At 29.4% G+C, this 25,321-nt stretch overlaps 5 protein-coding genes across 8 annotated transcripts in view; 2 read left to right on the top strand and 3 right to left on the bottom strand.

The window, feature by feature from the left end:
- The first annotated feature begins 1,236 nt into the window (after positions 1–1,236).
- Positions 1,237–1,803, top strand: LOC114193882. The gene has a single exon (XM_028083853.1). It carries the CDS (start codon positions 1,292–1,294, stop codon positions 1,556–1,558), a length of 267 nt encoding a protein of 88 aa, XP_027939654.1. The 5' UTR covers positions 1,237–1,291; the 3' UTR covers positions 1,559–1,803.
- Positions 1,804–4,458: 2,655 nt separating this feature from the next.
- LOC114193312 (ubiquitin thioesterase OTU1) lies at positions 4,459–9,453 on the bottom strand. Of its 3 annotated transcripts, none has more exons than XM_028083048.1 (9): positions 9,330–9,453; positions 8,861–8,951; positions 8,704–8,749; positions 6,602–6,710; positions 5,984–6,075; positions 5,829–5,891; positions 5,485–5,603; positions 4,821–4,896; positions 4,459–4,741 (listed from the first exon to the last, which is right to left on the bottom strand). In XM_028083048.1, exons 1-9 carry the CDS (start codon positions 9,373–9,375, stop codon positions 4,685–4,687), a joined length of 699 nt encoding a protein of 232 aa, XP_027938849.1. In that variant the 5' UTR covers positions 9,376–9,453; the 3' UTR covers positions 4,459–4,684. The 3 variants fall into 3 exon arrangements, with proteins under 3 accessions (XP_027938849.1, XP_027938850.1, XP_027938851.1); XM_028083049.1 differs by having other exon boundaries at positions 9,218–9,445; XM_028083050.1 differs by lacking the exon at positions 9,330–9,453 and adding an exon at positions 9,044–9,179.
- Positions 9,454–11,605: 2,152 nt separating this feature from the next.
- LOC114193320 (reactive Intermediate Deaminase A, chloroplastic-like) lies at positions 11,606–13,507 on the bottom strand. 2 transcript variants are annotated; one of them, XM_028083059.1, is made up of 7 exons: positions 13,214–13,507; positions 12,965–13,080; positions 12,833–12,877; positions 12,612–12,685; positions 12,481–12,530; positions 11,830–11,933; positions 11,606–11,724 (listed from the first exon to the last, which is right to left on the bottom strand). In XM_028083059.1, the coding sequence occupies exons 1-6, from the start codon at positions 13,398–13,400 to the stop codon at positions 11,839–11,841; spliced, it is 567 nt and encodes a 188-aa protein (XP_027938860.1). In that variant the 5' UTR covers positions 13,401–13,507; the 3' UTR covers positions 11,606–11,724; positions 11,830–11,838. The 2 variants fall into 2 exon arrangements, with proteins under 2 accessions (XP_027938860.1, XP_027938859.1); XM_028083058.1 differs by having other exon boundaries at positions 11,620–11,933.
- A 744-nt stretch (positions 13,508–14,251) lies between these two features.
- Positions 14,252–16,175, bottom strand: LOC114195308 (NEP1-interacting protein-like 1). The gene is made up of 5 exons (XM_028085726.1): positions 15,863–16,175; positions 15,343–15,494; positions 15,096–15,185; positions 14,722–14,886; positions 14,252–14,547 (listed from the first exon to the last, which is right to left on the bottom strand). Exons 1-5 carry the CDS (start codon positions 16,017–16,019, stop codon positions 14,407–14,409), a joined length of 705 nt encoding a protein of 234 aa, XP_027941527.1. The 5' UTR covers positions 16,020–16,175; the 3' UTR covers positions 14,252–14,406.
- An 8,542-nt stretch (positions 16,176–24,717) lies between these two features.
- Positions 24,718–25,321, top strand: part of LOC114194606 (calcium-dependent protein kinase 2-like) — a 7,904-nt gene continuing 7,300 nt past the window's right edge. The window contains exon 1 of the mRNA XM_028084943.1: positions 24,718–25,321. Coding sequence (XP_027940744.1) covers positions 25,285–25,321 — 37 coding nt within the window. The 5' untranslated portion in view covers positions 24,718–25,284.

Raw genomic sequence — 25,321 nt, 5'->3', positions numbered from 1 at the left:
CAATTTGCATGTTATGGATTTTGACTATTTCTTTGTTTATTATTGAATGTATTTTCCACAAGAGTCGTGTAGGGAGTATATACAAGCTTCATATGTAATCATGCTTGTGATGATGATAACAAAAAAAAGTGCGTTTGGATAAGCGAAATAGGATCTGCACGTGAAAGAAAGCTACCCAAACAGCACCTTCAATCACAGATTCCTTTCCCTAATTTGTGTTCACACTTCACTCTGCTACTTTCATTTAAAAAATGCCTCTCATTTATCCCTTTCATACCTAAAACCTACCAATTAGTTTAGCTTTATGGTCCCACCACGTTATTTTCACCTTCACCAACTTATATTTATCAAAATATGTCATGGAATATAACAATTTGTTAAGAATCACGTAATAACAAAACTTCTTAAAGCATAATCATCTTTATAAACAAGAACAAAAATCGGTAAAAATCCTATATTGACAAGAGATAAGACCAATTCATAATATATAAGTGGGTGCAATCTTCACTTTACAAGTCGGTTTTGTGGAATTGAGTTAGGCTTAAAGTTCACTTTTAACCTGGTATTAGAATTAAGTTAAAGCCTATTCTAACGAACTTTCTTGGACATTTTGTTTCATTCGTTATTAAACCGCTAATGAACCACCAAATAAATTTACAAAAATTGCAAAAATCTTATGAACATATTCATAATTCTTTATCAATGTATTAATGTATTAAGATGATCACTCTCAGAATAACTCTTTATTTTCATTATAATTTTTTTCTTCCCATTATAAACGAACAAGAAGTAGGTTTCTCTCTCACACACACAATTAAAAATGATGAAATTAATATAAATAGAAAAAGTTTTGGGAAGATATAGATTCCGAGCCAAAGTTCCGTTCACACCTGAAAACTTTGGTTTGAACATTTCATCGCTGGCAACATCAAAGCAACACAGTTGTTTCATTTGAAGGGTTTGACTTTTCATGGTTAGCACAATTTACAAAACTTGGCTAAATTTCTTTAATTGTTTTAATAATATTATTTTTCACAATAAAACTTTATATTAAACGTTAATACATAATTATAATTTTGATCAAAAGAAACATTAATATTAAGCCGCGCGTCGGTTCCAATGTGATCCCGTAAGATGCTGCATTTAAGTCCGTTGGAGTCAAAGGGGCCCACACTTGCCACGTATGAAATCCGACGTGGCCTTTTCATTTTTCACATTTATATATATATGGGCAATCATATCACCAACCTCTTACCTTCATCTTCTTTCTCTCCGTCTGTAGGAAAAAAAAATGGGAAATTGCTTAAGGCGCGAGGGTTACGGCGCCGCCGCGGCGGAGGAGGAGTGGGAGGATTTTGCGGCGGAGAAGTTTTCTTACGGCGGTGGTAGGAAAGCGACGAGAGAGGTTAAGATAAAGATCACGAAGAAACAGTTGGAGGAGTTGGTTGGTAAAGTGGAGGTGAAGGAGTTGAGAGTGGAACAGGTTTTGGCACAATTCATCGATCAATCGATGGAACGGCCATGGAGGCCTGCTCTTCAGAGCATTCCAGAACATTAATAAATGTATTTTGATGGATCCATGGAGCAGTGAATTGAGCCTGTTCTTGGTTCAATCCTTCCATACATGCACACTCTTAGGGTTTTGTTTTGGGAATCTTAATGTAACTCATATTTTTTTCTTTCTTTTTCTGTAAATATTTGATCATCCAGAACATCTTTGCTTCCTTGATTTTCTTTCCTTCTCTCTTGATCAATACAATATTGTAACTAATCACTCCTAATAGAAGGTGAATTTTTGTAATATTTTTTTTTTCCTGATCATAATGTTTGTGCATAGCAAGTGTTTGATAAAATTCTTCTGTGACATGGGCACTGGGTTATAGTGGCCAGGTGGCAACCACTTTCATTCTTCAACAACTTTGAGTGATGAGTGGCGTGAATGGTTGTGAGATTCGCTTTCACAATTTGTCTCCACCAAATTGAAATAGTTTAATCATATTAGTCACAATTATAGCAGCATTGAAGTCGACGAGATAGGAGATTTGTGTTTTATAAAAAAAGCTTGGTGAGATCTTCGAAAAGCATGAAAATGAAAAATATTGTGTTAGACTTTTGACTGTGTTTACCATTTGCTCCGAAAGCCTGACTCATTATTTTAGAAATGTTGTGTGGCGTTACGTTAAAGGCTGAATGATTAACAAAACATTGCACAGTAATTTGTTTTTTTCTCCTTTATTAATGACATTGTTCAAACTTAAGAATTTCTTCACCAGGTGCTGTTGAGTTTTTCAACAAACAATGAAAAGCTATCACTTTCAAGATACCCTGGTTCATCTTTGACTTGTTAAAACACTCTTACAATGGATGCAATTGGTAGACATATGAAGAAGAAGAAGAAGATTATGAAGTTTTAGACAGTGAAAAAGGTTCCAAAGATGATGGGGCAACCAAATGTATTTGTGGTGACTATTGAAATTTGGTGGTTGATGAATAATGAAGAATTGGTGAGAGATTTGTGGATAGAATAAGATCTCAAATTCTGAGTTCACACTCTGATCCTAACCTAAGTCCAACCACCAGTGTTGTCTTCTACTTTGCCGGCACTACTTCAATCTTTCAAATAAAATATATGGCTATTATTATAACAACATTCAATTCAAATTATCACCTTTAATTTAAGATTATAAATGAAAAAGTATATCTATTTAATTTCAGAAAAATAATTTTCATGTTATATTTCAATTTCATCTTATAATATTTTCTTACTTTACTTAATTGATATATCAAACTCACATAATATATATGAAGATATATGTTAATATTGAGATGACAAATTATTTGAAACAATTTTTTGGTGTTTAATATTTATTTTGTTTTACAATATATTAATATTTTCACCGGTTTTGTTTGTATGACGTTCATGTGGCATATATATTACCTCATTAATACGTCACTCTTTCGATCTCAACACTACTGATATTAGTAATCTTCAGTTGACATTATATATATAAATATATATATATATATATATATATATATATATATATATATATATATATATATATATATATATATATATATATATATATATATATATATATATATAATTGTTATTGAAAAAGATGTTGCATTTATCTTCTTGTAATTGCATTATGTAAATGACCAATAGGAATATATCACTGCAATTTGCAAATGCATTGAGTCATTATTTTATTGGTATAAAAGTGTTGAAAGATGTGTGTATAACTAAACTATTTTCAAGATGAAATGTGGCTAAAAATAAAAACAAATAACACTGACACCATGTGATAATGACCTTGTTTAAGTTGTATGTATATGGGATACATTGAACTATTCGTCTTTTACAACAAAAATAGTATTTTTAGTACATGTAATGTAGCTCATGTATTGCACATGACAATATTTTTTATATATAATTAAAATTTGTATCAAATGGATATTTTATTATATAGTTAAATAGTTGACTTTTACAGTAAGTAAATGCTTTTGACTATTTATAAACTGTATTTAAAATTATGGTAAATAATTTGAAGTTTTATAGTATAAGATTAATTTAATTGTTGGTGATAACATAAAAAGTCGTTTGACATAGATAATTGATTAACATTGAACAACAATAAAAAGAAAAAAAAATTAAATGTCGGAAGAGTTATTGAGTTGTTTGGATGAACTTCATGAGAAAAACTTCTTTTATTAGAAAACAAAAGTCTAAGTATAAGAAAAAAAAACGAATTTCCAGTTTTTATAAATTCAAATTAGTTTACGTTTAAGTTAAAAATACATATTTAAAGAATTTGTATATAAAAAAAACACAAATTAGTATATGTACAAATAAATATAAAACCAATGAAAACAGTAAGATTTAAGTAAATTGATGAAAAAGTTAAACTTTATCTCACAATTCTTGCATTCGTTTTATATTTTTTGCTTGATTTAATTTTAATTGTGAGGTTTTAAGGTATTTCTTCCTCAAATTATGTATGAAGTTAATCTATAAACTTGTTAAGACTTGGTTTGATACACAACGTTTGGATAAAAAAAATAATGGTACACCACAATTACGTAAGGATTGAAGTATGAGATGTAGAAACTGATGGTAAAAAACCAGATGAAAATTTTCAGGTTAGAAATGTAAACACGGTTTGAGAACTATTAATTTCATATAATATTCTGAGTATCAACTGAGACTGGAAACAAATGTAAGAGAGAGAGGAATAAGGATTAAGGATTACATACAACTTAAAAATATTTTATTAATAATATTTTGAAAAGAACCAATATAATTTAAAATTATAAATAGTTTATTTTTCAGGTGTAGAGACTAATCAGTTATCTAAAATACTCAATTTGTCTTATAGGATCCAGATCATTGCACACTCAACTACTGCACCAAAAGCTATATAAAGGAAGATATATGAAACTTATTTGATAAAAACCTTTACCAGGAAAAATCATTTTAATTTTTTTATCACTGAATAGTTTCTTTATCTAGTCTACCATTAAAGGTGGGAGAGGAAGGTGGCTTCTTCTTTGTCAGTCATCACGAACAGAAACAAAAGAAGTAATATTACAACACAAATTGGCACAACAATTCTGATGCATAAATTATTCAGTTTTCATTGAAATCAACCGAGACTACACATACATTTGTATCTCATTCAAATCATCTATACTCTTGAAAGTTAACATGACCAGTGGCCTGTGCATGCTCCATTGCCTCCTGAAATGTTCACAGAAAAAGCAGGTCTAAGAATCATGAAAAGAAAAAGGTAAAGCATCAGGTGCTGAGTAGGAATCACCTTCTGGCCAACTACTCCAATTTGGCATACCCCACAGCGCAGAGTGAACTTGGAAGTGTCAGTGTAACTCCGTTTCCTGAGAAAGAGTATATACATCATATTAGCATGACATAAATTGAAAGGAAATACTACTGGTAGCAGAAATAATTGAGAACATTGAAAAATTCACATCATGCAAGATAAAACAAAATGACTTCCCTTCCTATTATGCCAGGTGTTAAAATATATGCTGCTACAGGCAGATCCATACCCCAACTTTTCACTTACAAAATGTGCATAATTTCATCTGTATGGTTTAAAAATAGAAATTGGTAGATTTAAAGTCTTTAACATCTTAGTCTGTGCAGTTCAATTACTCAGTCTTCAACATTAGTTTCTCTCACTTTTCAGTTTTTAAGTAATGGCATATAAAAACATGAATTGAGGTGAACTTTTTTAGTTATTACTGAAAATAGAAATATTTCCACTATCCAATTCCAAACGCCTCTGGAAGTGAAACCTAATTATACACGCTCACAAAAAACCCTTTAACGTAATATATATTCACAAAAATAATCTAGTAATATGAAGAATCCAAATTTGAAAATTCATGCAATTCAATCATCTAAGAGTGCAAATATTCATCTATTTGTTTTGAAAAGGTTCAATAAGAATTGCAAACAACCTCTGCTGGTCCTTCACAAAATTTAGAGCAAGCCTCTCCACAGGTCCAATGCTTCTGTTCGGCTGAACCGCAAATATGGTCTGATCAAACTCTTCAGGAGCATCCTCAACGGGAGACATCTGACCATACAAGGCGTGATTAATCATCAGGCAACATGGAAAAGAGAATTACATATGAGCCTGAATTTTGTATTTTTTTTCCCTTTATTGTTTCATGTGCAGTAGATCAAAACATAAATAGCATACACATGCAATCTCATGATTCACCTCCAATTCCAAAAAATAAAAACGCACAAAAGAGAAGGAGTGGATTATCAATAGTTTCTGGTATACGAGATTACTCACCACTAATGCATCATAGTGAAGACCGTCATAAATCAGCATCACTCTTTCAGAGTAGTTCCTTTCCTGTCAAAAGTATACACAGAAGATGAAAATCGAGAGTTCGGTCTTAAGAGGTTGCAACACTTGAGAGCATAGATTGCATAAAAGTGACTAACCTGACCATACAAATCACATCGAGTTGTCTGGATATCATATGCTGCAATTTCACGTCCATAATAATCTGCTAATATTGCAAGTTCGATTGCACCTTCAAAAAGGAATATAGAGCTTAATTAGCACATCAAACAAACAAAACGTTAACAGTCTTTCTTGTAAAATTGTTACTAGGAAAGTTTGAAATACCCTTTGAAACCCATGCTAAATTCATCAAGTAAAAAATCTATATCCCACAATTTATATCAAAAGCCTAATTTTGGAAACTTGTTTAAGCAAAACAACCAAAATTTATAATAGTAGCAAAAGCTTGTTTGGGTAGCCAGATGTTTAAATGAAATTTCCCAAATTTTAATTAAATCTTTACACCTCATAACATTTCAGGAAAATAATATATTTTATTCATATACTTCATAATACATTTATGTTAGCAAAGTTTTTCAAAAGCCCAGTTTTTAAATCAAACTAACTTTGAGCTAGTTTCGTCACCTTCTACATTCCAAATAAAATGAATTCACCACATTTGATGTTAAACATTCGTACACACTGACCACGGTAATTAATTCCATTAAACTTTTGATTTAGAACAGCCTTGATCAGGAAGACATAGGCTAACTAACCTCCCCACTTCTCTGAGTCAAGAATCCAGTTACAATATTCTGCATTTGGCTTCCCAAGAAATGCTTCACAATATTTCTGTGGATCACTTCCTACTGTTGCAGCTATAACCTGTAGCACGTCAAATAGTACAAAACTATCAAGTTAAAATATGTACGAAATGATGTCAATAGCATACTCAAATTGCATAGATATAAGTAATACGATGAAATAAAAGTTTCATTTCCACTTCACTGATAATTCTTAAATGATAGACTATGTAATTTCACATCTGAAAATACAAATATTTTTCATTGACAACCTTTTTTGGTTGCAAGTAATTTCATTGAAAGCATTGAGTGGCATCGCCTTGGGCTTGGCAGACAATAAAATAGAGGCATGTGAATTGATGACGAAATATCAACAATTACCAGAAAGTTACTTAAGTCCTACGTCAAAAAACAAGAGCTACTTAAAAATATAGCTGATCCTTATATAATATTTTCAAAGTCGATTTTCTTTTTCGTAAAATAAGAATGCTCAAAAATGCATTTATTATTCATAGCTGCATCTGAAAAATCCTTCATGTACTACTCATATAAAAAGAAAAAAGAAAATTCTATTGGTATAAGGCAAAGCAAACCATTCATATAAAAGTATTTAACTCATCCTGGTTAGAGTTTACAAAGAAGAGAGAAGATTGCAGCAAGAAAATTGTATTTCTAATTCTATTAAATTCTGCTACAACAGATATTGTATAGGTACAAGTAGCTTGTCCTACAAGGAACAGAAACTAACTGCTTTCCGAATGGAAAAAGTTACAGTCAGTTCACTGCATTGAATTAACTGAAAACTAAGTGTGTGTTAGGGTTCCAGATGAACAATTAAGCAGAGTTGAACTCAACTGAAGTTGAAAAAAAAGTAACTCACTATAACTGTTAAGTCAACTAGAGTTTGAGATAACTGGATCTTAGAAAAGAGTCAAACATGTTGGCACAATGTTTACATGTTTAATGGAAACTGAAAGTTGGTTTGGGTAATCCAACTGAAATGCAAACATACTCAGTACAATATTCACAATCTTTTGCATTTAATGCAACCATTTTAATAATTGGAAAGCCAACTCTCAATTTTAATCAAATGTGTCTAGAAGGAACACTTTTCCACGGAAAAACAAATTCAAAAACTCCTATTTTGACTTTCTGGTTGCAGAAACTACTCAAAATGAAAGGCAAAGTGATAGGAATGCTGGATGTCCCATTTGAATTGTCTATGATAACACACTAGCACACTGTATATGATTATCACGAGAAAAGAAAGGATAAAATATTATTTTACTTTCTCAAAAAAGTTCTTAGTTCCCTATAAAAATGTAATAGGCTTTTAGATTTAGCTCCCACGTTTGCCAAGACGGATGTGATTCTAGTCTCTCATCCGAACCTAAAAACACATTCTCTGATAAAAATGTAGGACCTAAAAGTATATTGAATGAGTGTTGTGCCATACTAAGAGAATGACACAGTTCAGAGAACTCTAACTCGCTTGGGTAAAAACTCCTTCTTCCAATCCCATAAAGAACTCCTTTTTTCCAATCCCATAAAGAATTCCTCGGATTCAGAAACAAATTCTGATACAATGTTGTTAAATGGTGGCAACATGGCCACCAAGGTGGAATGATGTGGCAAATATTTTGGCAATAGCCATAGGCAAATTGTGAAGGGAGGACACCCAGCATAGGTAACATGCTACGATATGGTTTCACAAGTCCAAATCTTGAGTTTATCACGCTTGATTACCTCAAGATTTGCAAAATGAGTCTTGTTTTTTAGTAAAAAAAGGTCAAATTAAATATCGAAATTTCTGCTAAAATGTAAGGACTACAAATGTATTTATTACTCTCAATACATGGTGCGACTAAAACTGAAACTCGATATATTTTGAGGGACCAAAGCATGTTTTACTCAAAAAATAAGAATAAATGTTGAGGCAAAAGTTGACCAGCCAGAAAGGAAGTACCCCTTTATAACCAGAACCAAGTTCACCAAAAAAGTACATAGAAATGAAGTTGGATGATAGGGTGCACTGTACAAATTTAACAAATAAAATTAATACACAAAAAAACTACCTGTCGCAACTCAGGGGCTTTCTTCTTGTCATGATCCATTACATATCTGAATCGACAAACACAATAAAAATAACCACAGGAATCATTTGTACAAGTAGCACTATCACCAACACAGAATGAAAAAAAAAAAAAAGTTGACTTCCATTGTTTTGCTTACCCAACTGCATTGAAGAGACAGCTGTTATCCGAAGGAATAACTCTTCTCACAATAACACCTTCCATGACACAGATTGTAGACAACCACCAGCCTGAAAATCAATCATGAAAAAAACAAATTCAAACTCTAAAAGGCAGCACCGAATGCAAACTCCTCCACAATTCGTATTTTGCAAATACCAACCGAGGAAGAACAAAACCTATAATTTATTGATATTTAATTGATAGAACATAAGTTAGAAATCTGCAAAGAAAGGGAAAGGATTCTGCAAATGGAAATTGTTTGGAATTGGAAAATGAAGATCTATGCTATGAAAAATGAAAAGGGAATGAGTTGAAGAAGAACAAGAATACGAACCAAGAGAAAACTAAAGCTTGTTAAGGTGGGTTTGTGCGTTTGGTTGGGTTTGGTATTTAAAAAAGAAAAAGGTTTGGTTTTTATAAGTGAAAAAAGGGATAACGGTGTTTACCACCGTTTGGATTCAGATGCCATGGCACCGTCCTTCTCCTGAACATGTCCCACTCTCTTCCATGGCAAACACCTAGCAAGCAAGGAATACTCAAACCATCTCTTCCTTATCCTTTAATTTTCACCCTAATCTATTATTAATTTCATTTTCCTAATTTTGTAACTAATCATCACCGGTTTTATTTTTTAAACTATTAAATTAAATGTATGAAATGAACTTTATTTTGAATTCGAAAAAGTAGTTATCTTATAAAATTGTAGTTATTATTTACTTATCTTATATAATTAATAGCTTGTATTTTTTAAATACGTGTGATATTATATTAATAAATTTTTAAATATATATGATATTAAATTAATAGATGATGATAATATAATATTATTAAGTTAATATATAAAATAAAATCATATTTATTAAAAATAAAGTGAAATATATAAGAAAAGATGAGAGAATAATTATTGATAAATAAAAAAAAATTATAAAAACAACAACCAATTTTTAAGAATTTAATATATGATTATATTTTAAAAGGTAAAATTAGTATTTTGAAACGTGGACACAAAAGATGAAATCTTCTTTATATATTGTTATAGATATAAAAAATGAAATAATTAATTTTTTATTTATTGTGAATTATATTAAATATCTATGACAATATATAAAGAAAATTATTTCTTTTGTGATCATATTTCAAAATATCATTTTTATCCTTTAAAATATAATTATTTATAAAATTTTTAAAAATTAAACGTTATTTTTATAAACTTTTTTATAGAATCGACTGCTCTTCTTTTTTATTTTATTTTTCAACAGTTATTCTTTATTTTTTTAATATATTTTACAATATTTTTAATAAATATAATTTTATATATGATAAGTTATACATAATAAAACTTTCTAAATACTTATAACTTAATTGTATGGTAGTCGTTTTTTTTTTGCTAAATATGTTATTTGTTCTGTAATTATTATGAAATTTGTCAAAACATAAATTATAAAGTATTTAGTTCATATGCTTTACAAAAGTCAATAAAAAATATTTTTTTATTGTGCTTTATAATTTATTGTGATATTTTAGGAAAAAAATATTTAACTATTATTTTTTAATATAAATGAGTTATTTATAACGTATTTTGCTTATTTATTTTTATTTTAATGATGTGTTTTATAAATTTCATTCTACAAAATTAAAACATAGTTAAATTTTGTACAAACTTTTGTATTATTTAATATTTTATTACTAAATTTAATATTTTATTTCTTTATATTCAAGATTAGATGTAGTATTTATTGTTGTAGTTTTAAATATTACCTTGATTGTTTTAATAACTTGAGCAAACAAAATTACTATCCTTCTTTTTATATTGCCAATTCTTTCTAGAAATTGTGTGATTTTATATTTGGCATTTTCTAAGCACTAATTACTTTTGTGCCATGTTTTCTTTACTGATAAACTGATAGCTTTATTTATTACATTTTTCACACATTATTTTATACTCTTAAAAATATTTTATCTCCAATAATGTTTACATTACTTCCAAAAACGGTTACCTACACAAATATTATTTTATATGTTTTATTTCAATAATTAAATTTATCAAATACATTCTAATTTCACAAATTTCAGCTGTTTTGTTTTTTATTTTCACTTATAATTCTTTTGTAAAGACAACCTAATAACACATCAAAATCAAACTTTTTAATAGTGTCTGTTTTTTAGTTAGAATTTACAACTATATGCAGAAAAAGTGCATGTTTTTCTTTAATATCTACCATCATAATGTAAATAAAACGAGATATTTTTCTTTATATAAGTTTGATTTTTTAATTTTTTTTTGTTTACTCTTTTTTTCTCTAGTTTTTGGGCAAAAAATATTTAAATTGATCTTTATTGGTGTATGTCAACAAAAGAAAAAAGGAAAGAAAGAGAAATTGAAATATGCTTAACTTTTTATCTTCTTGAAAAGTGGCAACATAACATAGTTGGATGCAAGTGCAATTTGGTGTATAAAATTAGAGATATTCATATATACAATATACAATGCATAACCTAAAGTCTATACTTCCAATAAAGAATCTTTTAGCTGTAAAATCCACTGTCCCACAACTTTTGATATGATTGAAAAAGAAAGCTTCAACTACTTGAACAAACCGTGTACAAAATACCAAAACTCATTAGGTAGTCTTAAAGTATATTCTTGTAAAATATCAATTTTTTAGTAGCAACGTTTATTTTCTTTTTAATTCTGATCATTGTGTGATAGGAAGCCACAAAGAGCTGCAAACAACATTTCAAAGTCTAAGTTTCTTTCACTTCTAATGAGCATAATCTGAGAGAATCCGAAGATTAGAGACCTCACTAGGAAACTAGGGTCAATGTAATACAGGAGCATCCCTATCCACCAAAGAACAAAACAAAAAATACAACTCCATTACTAAGATATGTCCGTTTCCTGCATTATTAAACTGAGTTTGATGAAGGAGCAAGAGATACCACTACCATTGACGCTCACAGTGTTGCTATGCACTCAATTTCAATCTTGGCATTCAATGGCAAGGCAGCTACTTGATACGTAGAACGAGCAGGGAAAGGTAAAGAGAAGTCTGAAACCATTGGAACAATATGTAAATTAAACACAGTGAAAATAAATTATGCCAATTAAAAGGAGAAAAATCTTAAAATTATCAGCACAGTACTACTACTGGATTCTCTTGCATCAATCTAGTAATCACCCTTGGCATATATTAGTATTACCTATGACAGCTAATAGATAAATCTTCAAGGATTTTCAACCACAATAAAAAAAAAGCATGCAGGTTTTGACTCTAAATGCTGATCAGATTCTTGAGCACAGCCCACAGATGGAGCATGATAAATTCTTACAGGTCAGAATGAATTATTATCAGATGACAAATTCATTAGTAATCAGCACAGTTAAGCAGTTTGTCAGTACAGATGCAGGACTTTCATGATCTTGCAGCATGGAATTTATGTCTAGTTATCTCTAACCAAAGATGTTAGAAATTGAGTACAAGTTTAGGACAGTGTATTAATCTTTTCACCAAGACCTGTTATTGTAAGCTTCACCTTCTACAAGAATGTAAACAGTCAAGGAAACATTAACAACAAAATTCACTATACAGAACTCACATTTAGCATATATTTGATTGACGACCGTAAAATCCTCCAAGTCAGCCAACCTGCAGGAAATAAAACCTCAAAAACTAGTAACATTACCGAAATGCAATAAACCCCAATTACAAAGAACAAGGAATTCATACATAATTGTTGTCTTAACGACCGAGGAGTAGCTGGCACCACCAGCTTTAAGGATTTCCCCCATGTTTTTGAGAAGCTACAAAGGGCAATGCTTGCAAATGTCAAAAACAGAATCAACAAGTAGCTCGCATCATCAACTAAATGTTACCATACCATACAAGCATACAATCAAAGAATGTTATGTATGCTACAAAATGAAATGTGGCCTCATTTTGTATTGAACCTGTTCAGTTTGCCCTTCAACATCATCGGATACGAATTCCCCTGTCTGTATTGAAGAGCAAAACACACGCATATCAATAATCTGAAGAAAGGAAGATAAACTATAAAAAACTGGAAATGACAATTAACAAACCTCGGGAACAAGGCCAAGAACACCAGACACGAAAAGAAGGTTGTCGGATTTGATTGCTTGAGAATATGGCCCCAGAGCCGGTGGTGCCCCGTCAGTTTCAACACTTTCCTTAACACCTAAAACACAAACAATCATTCACAATTTCTTCACTCTCTTCTCTTCACAATTGAGTTCTTCAATAAGGGTCACCATCGAAAATAAAGAAAAAGAGTTTAAAAATTTGAAGGCCTTTCCACAATGGGTACATACGAGCATCGGAGGAAATGCTCAAGCATGTGAATGGCAAAGAGCGCTTGGGTGACGAAGAGGAACGCCAGAAGGAGGTGCCGGCCACCGACAGACACCCTACTCCGGCAGCCATTGAAGCACGATTGTGCAGTGCGCCACGTTCCATCGCCGGAATCTGGAAGCTCCGAACACCGCACCACGACGCCATTTGCAATACCTCACTCACGCACTCACTCTCACTCTCACTCTCACTCAATCAAATTCTTCAAACCGACACAATCTAGGTCTTTGCTTTTTGGGATAACATTTCATTTTTTCAGAACTACCCTTATCTCAGGCACGAATTTACATTTACCATTTTTGTCCTTTCTAAATGTCTTGGCTTCTACGGTTATCGGGCTAGGCCCATTCCCAGTGGAAAGTCCCGAATTGGACCCTTTCTTCCTGCACCTCTCGAATTGTGTTGGAACATTTCTTCTTGCACCTTACAAAAATCTTAACATACTTATCTCTTTTTTCGTTCAAAATAAGAAAATTACTCCAAATACCCTTTTCAGAGTGAAAGAAGGATGTGCTAAGATATTCTATTCAGAACAATAGAGTTATTATGCCAAGATTTTAGATGATACAGAAATTGAAACATTATTGTTATCATTTGAAGGTAAAGATTATTAAATAATAATAATATAAATAAATAAAATGTTATATTCTTTTATAAGTTAAAGTCAAATTTAGGTATTATTTTTTGAATCGATAAAGTTAAAACTCATATGCTAAGAGCTTATTTTACTTGGACAAAATATTTTATATTTTTTTTATTCATATATGTAAGATAGAATTATACCACTTTAAGAGAGAAAAAAATTACTAAAATAGTTAATTTAATTTATGACTTTGAAAAAAATTACGTAATTAACTTAATTCATAACTTTTATCATTAAATTTTGATATAAATATAAATATTTAATTTTGTAAGATATTTTAAATATTAATATAGTAAATGATAACACATTTATAATACATTTAAATAAAAGTGAGTATCATCCGAGTAACTATTGATAAAAATAAAATAAAAGAGATCATAATTAGCATGTACTAATTTGTCAATAACTTTAAAAGATTTATATACAAAGTTAACACTTCATGACTGAAGCTCAACCTACTTTTTCTCTTGTAATTAAGGTACTCAACCTACTTTACAACTGAAACACTTGTTATTGAAGAATGTGGTCTGGAACATAAGTTCTGCACATTGGGCATGATCCTTGTTGGACTAGCCACTTGTCTATGCATTCTAGGTGAAAAAGGTGGCCACATTTTGGAAGCACCCTCACCAATTCTCCATCCTCAAAATCCTGCAAATCAAAATGTTAAGATCATGTACTTGTTCTGTTCCAAGAAACAAAAAATGCTTGGTTTACACTCATTTTTAGTGGGAAATATCTTATCAACATCAAACTTACATTATACTAAGCTATACTGATATTGCAGAGAGTGAATCTTTCATATAACTATGAGATGTTCCTCACCTGGAAGCAAATTGAGCAGCAAGACATGTTGTATAACTTGGACATTTTTACAGAGTTGAATGGCTGAAAAGGAATCTTCATAATCACATTCTGGTTTACCCCTCTTGCTCCCCTCATATCATAAATGTCTGATACTTCTTGGTAAATTGTTTCCAGTGTGTTAATCTGAAACAAATGAGTTCCACCAGATGTGATTAAAATTCTGATTCTTAGAATTGTAGTATGGTCCACACACACTAATTACACATTAATCCAACTTCTATATCTTCTTAATAACTCTAAATCTTTACAAAACATCTTCCTACTAATCCTCTTACCAAATGAAGAGATTTAGCATCAGAAATAGATAGATATAGTCATAGTTTCATACTTACTGTTACATGCAGCTGATAGAGTTTTGCCACAGCTGGACATATCCATTCCATAAAGACTTTCCCATTGAATAAACTTCTCAACAGGGCAAACTGCAGTTCCACACCAAAACTCAAAGATGAGTGCGAAGAACACATTGTTCTTGGACCAGTAACGAAAGAGTGCAATGTGTCCAGCTACTAGTTACTGGTGAGATAATAGAAAGGGATGAAACATTCTGTTTTCAAAGTATGGAACTAGCAACATTACCTTGGACAATGGCTCATCAACATAGTCAAAATTTATCAATTCCAGTGCTGCAATTGCTCCTGTGATTGCTCCTTTGCCAGCACCATCAAGAAAACCAGTCTCTGTGGTCTGCCCTTTTATACCTCCTGCAATTGTTCCCACTATTGACCCTCCTGCACAAACATCAAACATTTCTCATACAATTTCTGAAATGACTTCGGGTCAATTACAAACACCAATTTTATCCTATTCCCTCATTCTTTTCAGTTTTGATCTTTTGAAATAGAATTGGAAAAGTACCTTAATGAATTTCAATGTTTGCTTTTGTATTCCAAATACACAACAAATTTTCACTTTGGGAGCAAAAACACTCTCCAAGAGAATTTCAAACATGCACTTAATCTGAGTAGCATAAGTTACAGTTTCTTTGAGACATAAAGCCAAACGTTTCACAAACCATGTGATAACAGCAATGTTTTATGAGAAGCAGTGATTTCTCAGGACAAAGCCAATTCATGGAAATTAAATGCATCATACTTACCAAGTGCCAGAATGCAAGTAAATAAGGCAAAAAGAACTCTCTCCAAAGCCTTCATGAATAGCCCAACTGCAGAACCATGCTTAAAACTTGCAGCTACTGTTTCTACCATTTCAGAAAACCAGTTTGTGACAGTGAGAGAAGTGTTGGTAATGGCCATTTCAAAGTGAAGGGATAAGAATGCTCTTAATGTATTTTGCTTTGGAATGATGCAAATAGACTAGCATTTATATAGGCAGCATGGATCAGATATTCTAGTTTAAGTGTTATATCAAATTTTCTGTTTTAATAGGAACCAAGTCAAAGGAAAAATTGATATGAATGAGGATTTTGATATTTAAACATCGTTTTCTCGAATTTAAGTAGCAACATAGTATTGATGAGTCATGAGTGGTTGATTACGTGTAGGCTCCTTGTGATGCATAGATAGGAAGTGTGCATGACTAAACAATAAAAGAATGTTAGCACTGAAATTTTGGAATTTCAAAATTAAATTATAAATGTTTGAATGCTAGATTAAAAAATAAGAAACTTTTTATTACAGCATAATTTGAATATAATGTAAAATAAAATCTTTTAGATAATAAACAAAATCACCTAAAGAAAACAATTATAAGACGGTATTTCTTAGAACTGAAGTCTTTAACAATTTTACTTAGGCAAATATGTCACACCAATTCACCAAAGAATGCCGTGAGAAGAAAAAAGCACACGCAAAGAAAATAGCTGAAAAACAGAAATAAAAAACGTTGTATATTAGTTTAATTGCTACCTAATTCTCTTGTTTTTATTTTTTTTGAAGTTTGGCTGATTTGGGTCACTTTGCTGGTAACCTAAAACTCGAAGGTGCTTTAACTAATATCTATTCTTCAAATGTACTACTAAGTAGGTCCCTTAAATTGTAATTGATTTTAAAATTTTCCTTATCTATAAAAATATTTTTTAAAATGTAAATTTTATTGCGTAATTCGCTTTAAGTAAATGGTTATTTGATTTCATAAGTTTTTAAGATGTTTCTTTTTAGGAAAAAAAAAACGCATCTGAAAAATACATTAAACCTACCTTGATCTATCAAGTGTTAGTTAAACATAAGAAAGTGCATTGTAGTCATTATTCATTTGATTTTACGATCTATCTAACTTGATTAAGTATGTTTCTGACGTGTGTGTTTCATACCCATTTGCCACCGATAAATTCACGTCAATAGAGAAGCAATAAATGTAGTATACCTCGGGTGATAATTTTGCTAAGTTAATTCGAATTTTTACATTAAATATGATCACACATAACATGCATCAAACAAATAGTAAATAATTCAAATTTGTATAAATTAAAAATATAGATTTTCATGTTAAATTCTTTAATAAGAATGAAATGATTGTTATTATTACATCGATTAAAAATATATTCAACTCACGGAACATAAATAGATGTAAATCTTATGTCTGAATCTCATTTTACACGTCAATTTTATAAAATTGAATTAGACTTCAAATTCTTTTTTTTTAACCACTTAACGGTCAATGAGATTGATTTAGTTGTGATGGGTGAAAAGGTTACGAAAGAATTTGGTATTCTTTTGTTGTGTTGGTGTGATGAGTTAAACCTATAAATACTTAAAATGACATGATAACACAAAAATGGTGAAGTGGGGGTGGTGGATGGAATGGCCATGATAATGGTTTGTAGAAGTTCTTGAGTTGTGTTTCCGTATTGAATGAAAAAAAAGGAAAGTGAAGATATTTAGGGTAGTTTGAAAGAGGTAGGGCAGAGAAAAAACAGGAAAGTAACCAAAACAAGGTGCTGAAAAGTGGTTCCTGGTTATCTGCAACTGTGGGCTGATTCATGTAGAGTTAATAACTTCATACTTAAATGCATTAACTCATGGTAGATACGAATCACGTATTGCATATTTAGTCTCCTCCACCACGTCACTTTTACTTGTATTATTTTCCTTAGAAAAATTGCAAAATCTTAGGTTTTGGTGAAATGTGAAGAATGAAACAAAATTTGTTTGTTGTTTAGTTGTATAGTAAAGGAATTTGGAAGAAAAATAGAAATTTGCTTTGGAGTTGAAGAAGGGTATATGAATTTTAATGGTGTGGATTGCGTCACTTCATATGACCCACTTTATACAATATTCAATCTGCGCCATTTGCAAGTATAATGCAAGTTGCACCGTGTTTGGTTTCAGGAGTGGTCATGGAAATAGAATTTCACAATTATAAGCTCTTAAATCATCCATGTGCGAAATATTGTGGATTAGGTTGTCTGGTCAGACTATTTGGTTTATTTTGTGTCATTTAGAGCTCGTTGATGCGAGACGAGAGATTCTCACGCGGGTCCAGTTTACACTTTGAGTTTTCGGATTAAATTTACGGATGAATTTACGAGTCGACTTTACGTGTCAAGTTTACTGATTAAGTTAATGGATCAATTTTTGGAATAATGTTTACGGGATGTGTTTATGTGTTGGGTCTATAGGTCAATTCTAGGCTTCTTTTTTTTTTTTTTTCCGGATCCTTTTGACTAGTTATTTGTAAAATTGGGTAATTTGAGTTTTTTTTTTTTGTGAAACAGGGATAAGTTGTTATTGGGAGGATAACATTAAAAGTGAAGTCGTCTTCTCCAAAGTCCGGTTTCACTTTTTTTTTTTTAAACAACAGTCGTCGGATGCTTACACGGTTTCTAGAAATCTGAGGTTGAAGTCGTCCTCACAACTGACAACTTCATTTTCAGTGACTCCTCCATCATCAAACAACACGTCGCCAGAGGGAGCATGGCGCGAGTCCTTCATCAACAGCTCCCAGTAAATCACGTAGTGCCCCGGGATCGACTTCATGTCCGCGAAGCTTGTGTACTCCACCACGCTCGTGTTGAACTCCTTCAACAGCACCGAGGCATTCTCCACGACATTCTGCAGCTCCGACTCATCCGTTTTGTCAGAGTCAATGCTCAGAAGCACGTTCTTTCTCCTCACAAAGCGGAACGGTGGTGCGTTGTTGTGGAACCCCGTCACTTGGAGCACGTCGCCCCACACGGGAGCGGCACAATCCAAAAAGTGAAGTCGGACGACTTGAATCTCAGATCTCCAGAAACCGTGCAAGTGCCTGACGACTTTGTTTTTTGAAGAAAAAAAATGAAACCGACTTTGGGGAGGACGACTTCACCTTTAATGTCGCCTTCCCCTATGACGACTTATCCCCATTTCACAAAAAAAAAAATCAAACGACCCAATTTTATAAATAACCAGTCAAAAGAACCCTGAAAAATAAAAAGCCTCAAGTCTACTAGTCACGTGTATAAATCGAGTTTATGGACAAAGTTTACATGTTGAGTTTTTGATTTGAGTTTACGAATCGAGATTACAAATTCAGTATATGGTCAAATTTACGACTTTTGTTTACAAGTCATGTCTTTGGAGTAGTGCCTTATGGATCATTATTAATTAGCGTTAATAAAGTATCACTACAGTTTTTTTATCGTCACACAAAACTTTTTATTATTCAACCTCCTTTTATTATGAGAAGAGATGAAAACTATTCTATACACTGATAAAAATAGATAATACGTTGAAGGCTTTGTAGATACACATTATAATAACAATTATAGTCATGTTTAGTAATCATAATTATAATAACACTAGATATCTATTTAAATAATCATGTTTAATAATTTATATATATTGTTGTTCAATGCCTAATGTTAAGATGTATATATATTTTTATTTCAGCATGTTTATTTTTACATCACATTATATATATATACATATATATATATATATATATATAAATATTACTTAAATGATAATAGAAGATTAAATAATATTATTTTGAATTAAATATATTTGTAATTCTTAAATTTAAACACAAAAACAATATTTTGCATAATGGAGGGATGCCGAAAAAAAGTTGTGAAGGTGCAGGAAGAAAAAACATATGTTACAAACATAGTTTCAGGCCTTTTGGGTACTTAACTCAAATTGGGTTCTGATGGCCCAGATAAAAAGTTCTGTACTCCTGAAACAAACCTTGTTAACTACAAGTTATTTGGTTATTGTTTTTAGGAAATCCAGTTTCATTGTTTTTTAATTTCTTTAGCTATCAGTTTATTTAACTAGCTTATAACTCAATTTAATTGATATAGAAAATATTTATTTAACTTTTAATTTATATATTTTTATCATATTCTTTTTCTTTTTTATTTTTACAAATTATTACGTATTTTTAATTTTATAGATACAATTAATTAGTATACTATTTTTAATATTTATTAAGTTTTTTTTTTTTGCATAATTTAATTACAGAACATTTAATACATTAAAGTAACTAACGTATCTAATGTCTCAAGATAGTATTTTAGAGTGACAGTTATTTAAAACAATGACATTTTATTATTTTAATAATAAAATTTTTAATTATAAAAATAAAATTTATAAAATATCTTATTACTTAAAAATACTTAATTTCTCTAAAATCTATATCTTTCTCGCTTTCTAAGATATCTAATTATCTGTTTGAAGATAAAAACAAGTTTAATTATTATATGTTATTTAATTTGGGTTCTATGTGGTCCAATTATACCTTTGAATATGATAGGATCTCTTGACATAAGTATAAACAGTTGAAAAATATAAACATTACATCACAATGTTTTTAACAAACTATCTATATTGTGTGGCACCCAATTTTTAAATTGGTTATGGTGATAAGAATATGTATCTACATATTTATATTGTCCATTTCTATACTATTCTTTTTTTCAATTTAAATTAATAAAACACATTAAATTATTAAATAATGTAACAAACTTATATTATTATTTTTTTACTTTTGTAAAGTATTTCAAAGATATATATTTTAATATTTTGATTCTTTTATATAAGTAATCTTTATCTATTTGTTATGTGATACTCATATTTATAAAATTATATTTTACTTATTGATATTTCTCATTGTCTTCCTAATAATAATATTCTAAACCAAGGTAGCATATATTTTAAATTAAACATTTTTATATATAGTACATTTTGTTAATGATTTAATTTTAAGTCTTTTAAAATAACATTAATGAATTCAATAACCAGTTATTCATTTTGAAACTTAGAGTTTCATCACAATTTTATTTAAAAAAAAAAAAAGTAGAAGTTAAAAGAAGAATTAAACATATTAAAATAAGTCCTAACTGAGGTTAAAGGAATGAGATTTATCTTTTAAACATTTGATCATTCTTATGCATGTGTCAATTTTAAGTCTATTGAGATAATATTTTTATGAATAATTACCTCATCAAAGATATTGTCCATTTTAAAAGTTTATGTTTAGTCATTACAGAAAAGAATGTATAAGAATGTAAAAAAAAATATTAAATGATTTTTTTTTTACATTGTATGAGATGAAAAAGAAAAGGAAAACATTATATCTTATTTATCCTTTGATTGAATAATCAATGAAAGAAGAACAAGATATATTTAGAAAAAACACCATAAACATTAGTGTTCAATTGAAAGTGATTGTTTTTCTTTCCTTTACTGTCGAATTGGAGAGAGAGATTTTCTTTAACTTGTTCTTACAAAATATTTATTTTTCTTTTCAAACACAGTCGTCAGTTTTTACAAATTTTATTTATTTCAAACAATTTATCGTATTAAAGTCTAAGTTATACATTTTTTTTTATTTTTATTGTTATTTTTATTAAAGTAATGAAGGAATACAACTAAATCATATTATGATTTGATTCTTAAAGAAACAATATTTGATTACAGTGAGAGAAAGTTTCAACAGTTTCTAAAAATTATAGTAAGGATGAGTTTATAAAATGAAATAAGAACAGAAAGGAAAAAAAATAGAACTATAGGAACTTAACTGTTTTATAATGAAAATTAATCATAAAAAGTGATAAAATTAAATATAAAAAATACAAACTCAAAGAATAACCACTTTTCTCTAACAACCCTTTTTAGTAAAAAATAAATAAAAAGTTAACTTTTTTACAAACTCGTCATAACTATTCATTTTGTGTCACGTTTTTCTTTTTTGATAAATGTCTTACACGTTTACACTTTATCTGAAAATATATTTGAAAGTGAAATAAAAGATTCCAAGCATTAAAAACGTGTGATTAACATGATTAAAATGAATTTCACAATATTATTTACATTTAATTTTATTTTATCTCTCACGTATTATATATATATATATATATATATATATATATATATATATATATATATATATATATATATATTCATGAGGTATATATCAATAAATTTTATTTATGGAATTTTGTAGTAGATTGTTTCCTGAATGAAACCACGGTTCGTTTAATTTTGTTGAGACAATCATTTACAAAAAGTCACTTTTAAAAGTTTTGTATACATTTCTTAAGTTTAAAATAAAAGCATAGCTTAAAAACGACTTTAAATATAATTTAAAAATATTTTGATGATTTTTTCACGATTATAAACAAAAATAAATTAGCATTTATTTTTTAAATTACAATTAAATTAAGTTATTTTTGTCTTACAAAGTCAGTTTTAGTTAAAAAACTTGTCCATAATGCAATCATTTCGATTTCGATACAGTTTCATATAAAAATATAAAGGTTTAATATATTCACTTTTGTTTAGATGTGTCAATTTGATATTTTCTTTTAAAAATGTGACAATTTGAGTCTTAATTTTGTGAGAAGTGTCTGAATTAGGTCTTTTTTATTCATGACTTTTATCATTAAATTTTAATATAAATATCAATACTTAATTTTGTAAGTCATTTTAAATATCAACACTGTTAACTGCATTAACAATTTTTTTCTGATAATTGAAGTATTTTTTCAAAAATTGAAACTCAATTGACACATTATTAAATGTAAGTATCAAATTGACACATCCAAAATAAATATTATCATATTGATTAAACCAAATATAAATAAGTATTATAAGTCTATATCATGGTATAAGAAATATCAGAAATAGATTTTGGAATTTGGTGAATTATGGAGAAGTAATAACACGGTGGTTAGATGTTAGGGATAGATCATGATCGATTTGTTTTTAATTCACAAATAAACATAAAATCTCTTTCAATTTATAATAATTTTAATGAGTCATGATAAACCCTACTCATTATTTGCCATTATTTTAAGAACATGACCATTGCACCCACCAAAGTTAATATACTAATCTATAGCATCATATCACATGGTAGGTGAGTGGCAGAAAAAGTTGAAAAGTTTTGATTTTAAAAAGGTCCCAATATGTTTTTTTTTTTTAAAATTTGTAAGATATTTTTGAAAAAAAAAAACTAATGTTGATAGAATCGATGAATATTTTACATAAAAAAAACCAAGTTATAGTCTACTAAATAATAGTTTGTCTTATCTACATAGAAAACATAAGTTATTTTTGTCAAATATATATTTATTTATTTTTATAGTTTTGATGTTATTTTTAATTATAGATTCTATTTTTATAAAATAATTTAAAAAACATGTACATATTAAGTACTCATTCAAATCAAGTCAAATTAAAAAAATATAATAAAATTGACTAAATAAAATAAAGGTTGCTTTAGAAACTCTCAACTAGCAAAAATGGTAGAAAGCTTCGTTTTTTAATTTGTAGCTTCAAAAGCTTAAACAATAGCCTTATTATTGGCACAAAAAAATTGAAAACAAAACAACACCACTTTCTTTCTTCCTTAAAAAGTGTGGTGTGAATAACTTTTATAAAGGTTAAAATGAATTATCCAGTGACATAAAGAATAAGAGATAAATATATGATGTGAAATCATATATTAAACTTTTTATTAATTATCATATATAAAACAAGTTTAACAACTTTTAGAAACATAAATTATTAATAGTTTGAATGCATAATGAATGAATTGTTGTGTACACGTTTTCTTGCTTCAGCGTTGAAAATTCCCAGAATACTAAAATATATAGTGTTTGGTGTTCACAATTCATCATTTACGTGCCACGTTTCATTTTCAGGATTTCATCACCATCAACCATACCATTTATTTTTCCTTTCATTTTCCAATATACTATTTAATTATGATTAACAGATTCGTTGAAGGAGAAAGAAGTAAATAATAAAAGAAGAAGAAAAAGAAAATTATATTTTCTTTAATATTATTTTATTTCTTTATACATGTTATGAAATAAATATGCATTGTTGTTTTTATAAGAATATATCACTTTAATTTTTTCCCTTTTCCTCCGTCACATACTTTCTTATGACATCATTTGATGTGTTATTTTCTGAATAAAAACATTAATTAAATATTCTTTTACATTATACTGGCATGGATTATTAAAAGTGAATATGAATACGAATCATTAATCTATCGAGGCTTAAATAAATATGTTTTTTATGTCTGAATTTTGGAATTAGTTTATTTTAAAATTTTAAACTAATTTAGTCATTTGTTTCTTAAAATATGTAGATTTAGTCATTTTAATTAAATTTTGTTAAATTTATTTAACATTTCAAGCACGTTTTATAATAGTATTTGACTTAACATTAAACAAGAAATGTGTCCAATAATATAAGCAATTTAAATATAATTTTAAAATGCATATAAAATATCAAATAAACCTAATAAAATTTAATTAAAAGACTAAATTCACATATTTAAAAAAAATAAAAACTAAATTAATTTAAAATTTTAAAATAAACTAATTTTAAAATTCAGCTGAAAGTAAAAGTTAAGAGAAAAAAAGATATTTATTCCTTAATTTATCAAACACATGTATATATGTATATGAAGACATAATGATGTTGAGTGCGAAGCTTAATTACATTAAATGAAGCTTAATCAAATTAGATTTGTCTAATCACCGCGTGTTCAAAATGTAGAAGTCTATCCAAATAGGAGGTGAGAGCAGCCATAACCTTAAACTGCATAAAGTTTGACTTGTTTACTCATTCATTAACAATGATTTGGTGGTACCAAACAAACATGTCGTGAATGAAACAGAGAAAAAAAAAATGTGGTGTTTGATAAACATCTGATTCTCTGATTCGGTTCTTGAATCATAAGTTCCTGTTAGGAAGTTTCTTTCTCTTCAGTGGACTCACTCTTGGTCTCTAACCATGTTTTTGTTTTGGTCGTAAAATAGTTTCGACCATTCTTTGTTGAACACATCAAAAATCCAAATTCCGCAGTTGACTTGGTTACAACTTTATCCTTTCTGTTCAGAGTTCAGACTCATTCTACTTTCCTCTCCATAAAAAATTGCAGATTCTGATTTTTCTGCATCAAGCTTTGGCCTTTTCTCTCTCCCTTTATATTTCCTTGAATATTCTTCCTTGAATTCTCATCTGGGTTCGTTCCTTTTTCATGCTTTGATCCAATCACTTTTCCAAGTTGTTGTTTTGTGAGGCAAAACTTAAGAATTTCGACCCTTTTTGTGTCACGGCCATGGGTTGTTGTCTGAGTAAAAAAGGGTCAGAGCCAG

This window comes from Vigna unguiculata, chromosome 8 (assembly GCF_004118075.2).
Source record: "Vigna unguiculata cultivar IT97K-499-35 chromosome 8, ASM411807v1, whole genome shotgun sequence".
Taxonomy (NCBI): Eukaryota; Viridiplantae; Streptophyta; class Magnoliopsida; order Fabales; family Fabaceae; genus Vigna; species Vigna unguiculata.
The sequence above is the reverse complement of the archived record's forward strand: the minus strand, read 5'-3'. Positions and strand labels throughout refer to the sequence as shown.

Coding starts and splice junctions, on each gene's coding strand:
- LOC114193320 (XM_028083059.1), bottom strand. CDS start 13,400: ATGGCGTCGTGGTGCGGTGTTCGGAGCTTCCAGATTCCGGCGATGGAA. Junction 13,081..13,213: donor GAGCATTTCCTCCGATGCTC/GTATGTACCCAT, acceptor TTTGTGTTTTAG/GTGTTAAGGAAAGTGTTGAA. Junction 12,878..12,964: donor TTCTTGGCCTTGTTCCCGAG/GTTTGTTAATTG, acceptor TCTTCAATACAG/ACAGGGGAATTCGTATCCGA.
- LOC114195308 (XM_028085726.1), bottom strand. CDS start 16,019: ATGGCCATTACCAACACTTCTCTCACTGTCACAAACTGGTTTTCTGAA. Junction 15,495..15,862: donor TACTTGCATTCTGGCACTTG/GTAAGTATGATG, acceptor ATGTTTGTGCAG/GAGGGTCAATAGTGGGAACA. Junction 15,186..15,342: donor TTGATGAGCCATTGTCCAAG/GTAATGTTGCTA, acceptor GTGGAACTGCAG/TTTGCCCTGTTGAGAAGTTT.
- LOC114193882 (XM_028083853.1), top strand. CDS start 1,292: ATGGGAAATTGCTTAAGGCGCGAGGGTTACGGCGCCGCCGCGGCGGAG.
- LOC114193312 (XM_028083048.1), bottom strand. CDS start 9,375: ATGTTCAGGAGAAGGACGGTGCCATGGCATCTGAATCCAAACGGTG. Junction 6,076..6,601: donor TGACTCAGAGAAGTGGGGAG/GTTAGTTAGCCT, acceptor TCCTTTTTGAAG/GTGCAATCGAACTTGCAATA. Junction 4,897..5,484: donor TTTGTGAAGGACCAGCAGAG/GTTGTTTGCAAT, acceptor ACTCTTTCTCAG/GAAACGGAGTTACACTGACA.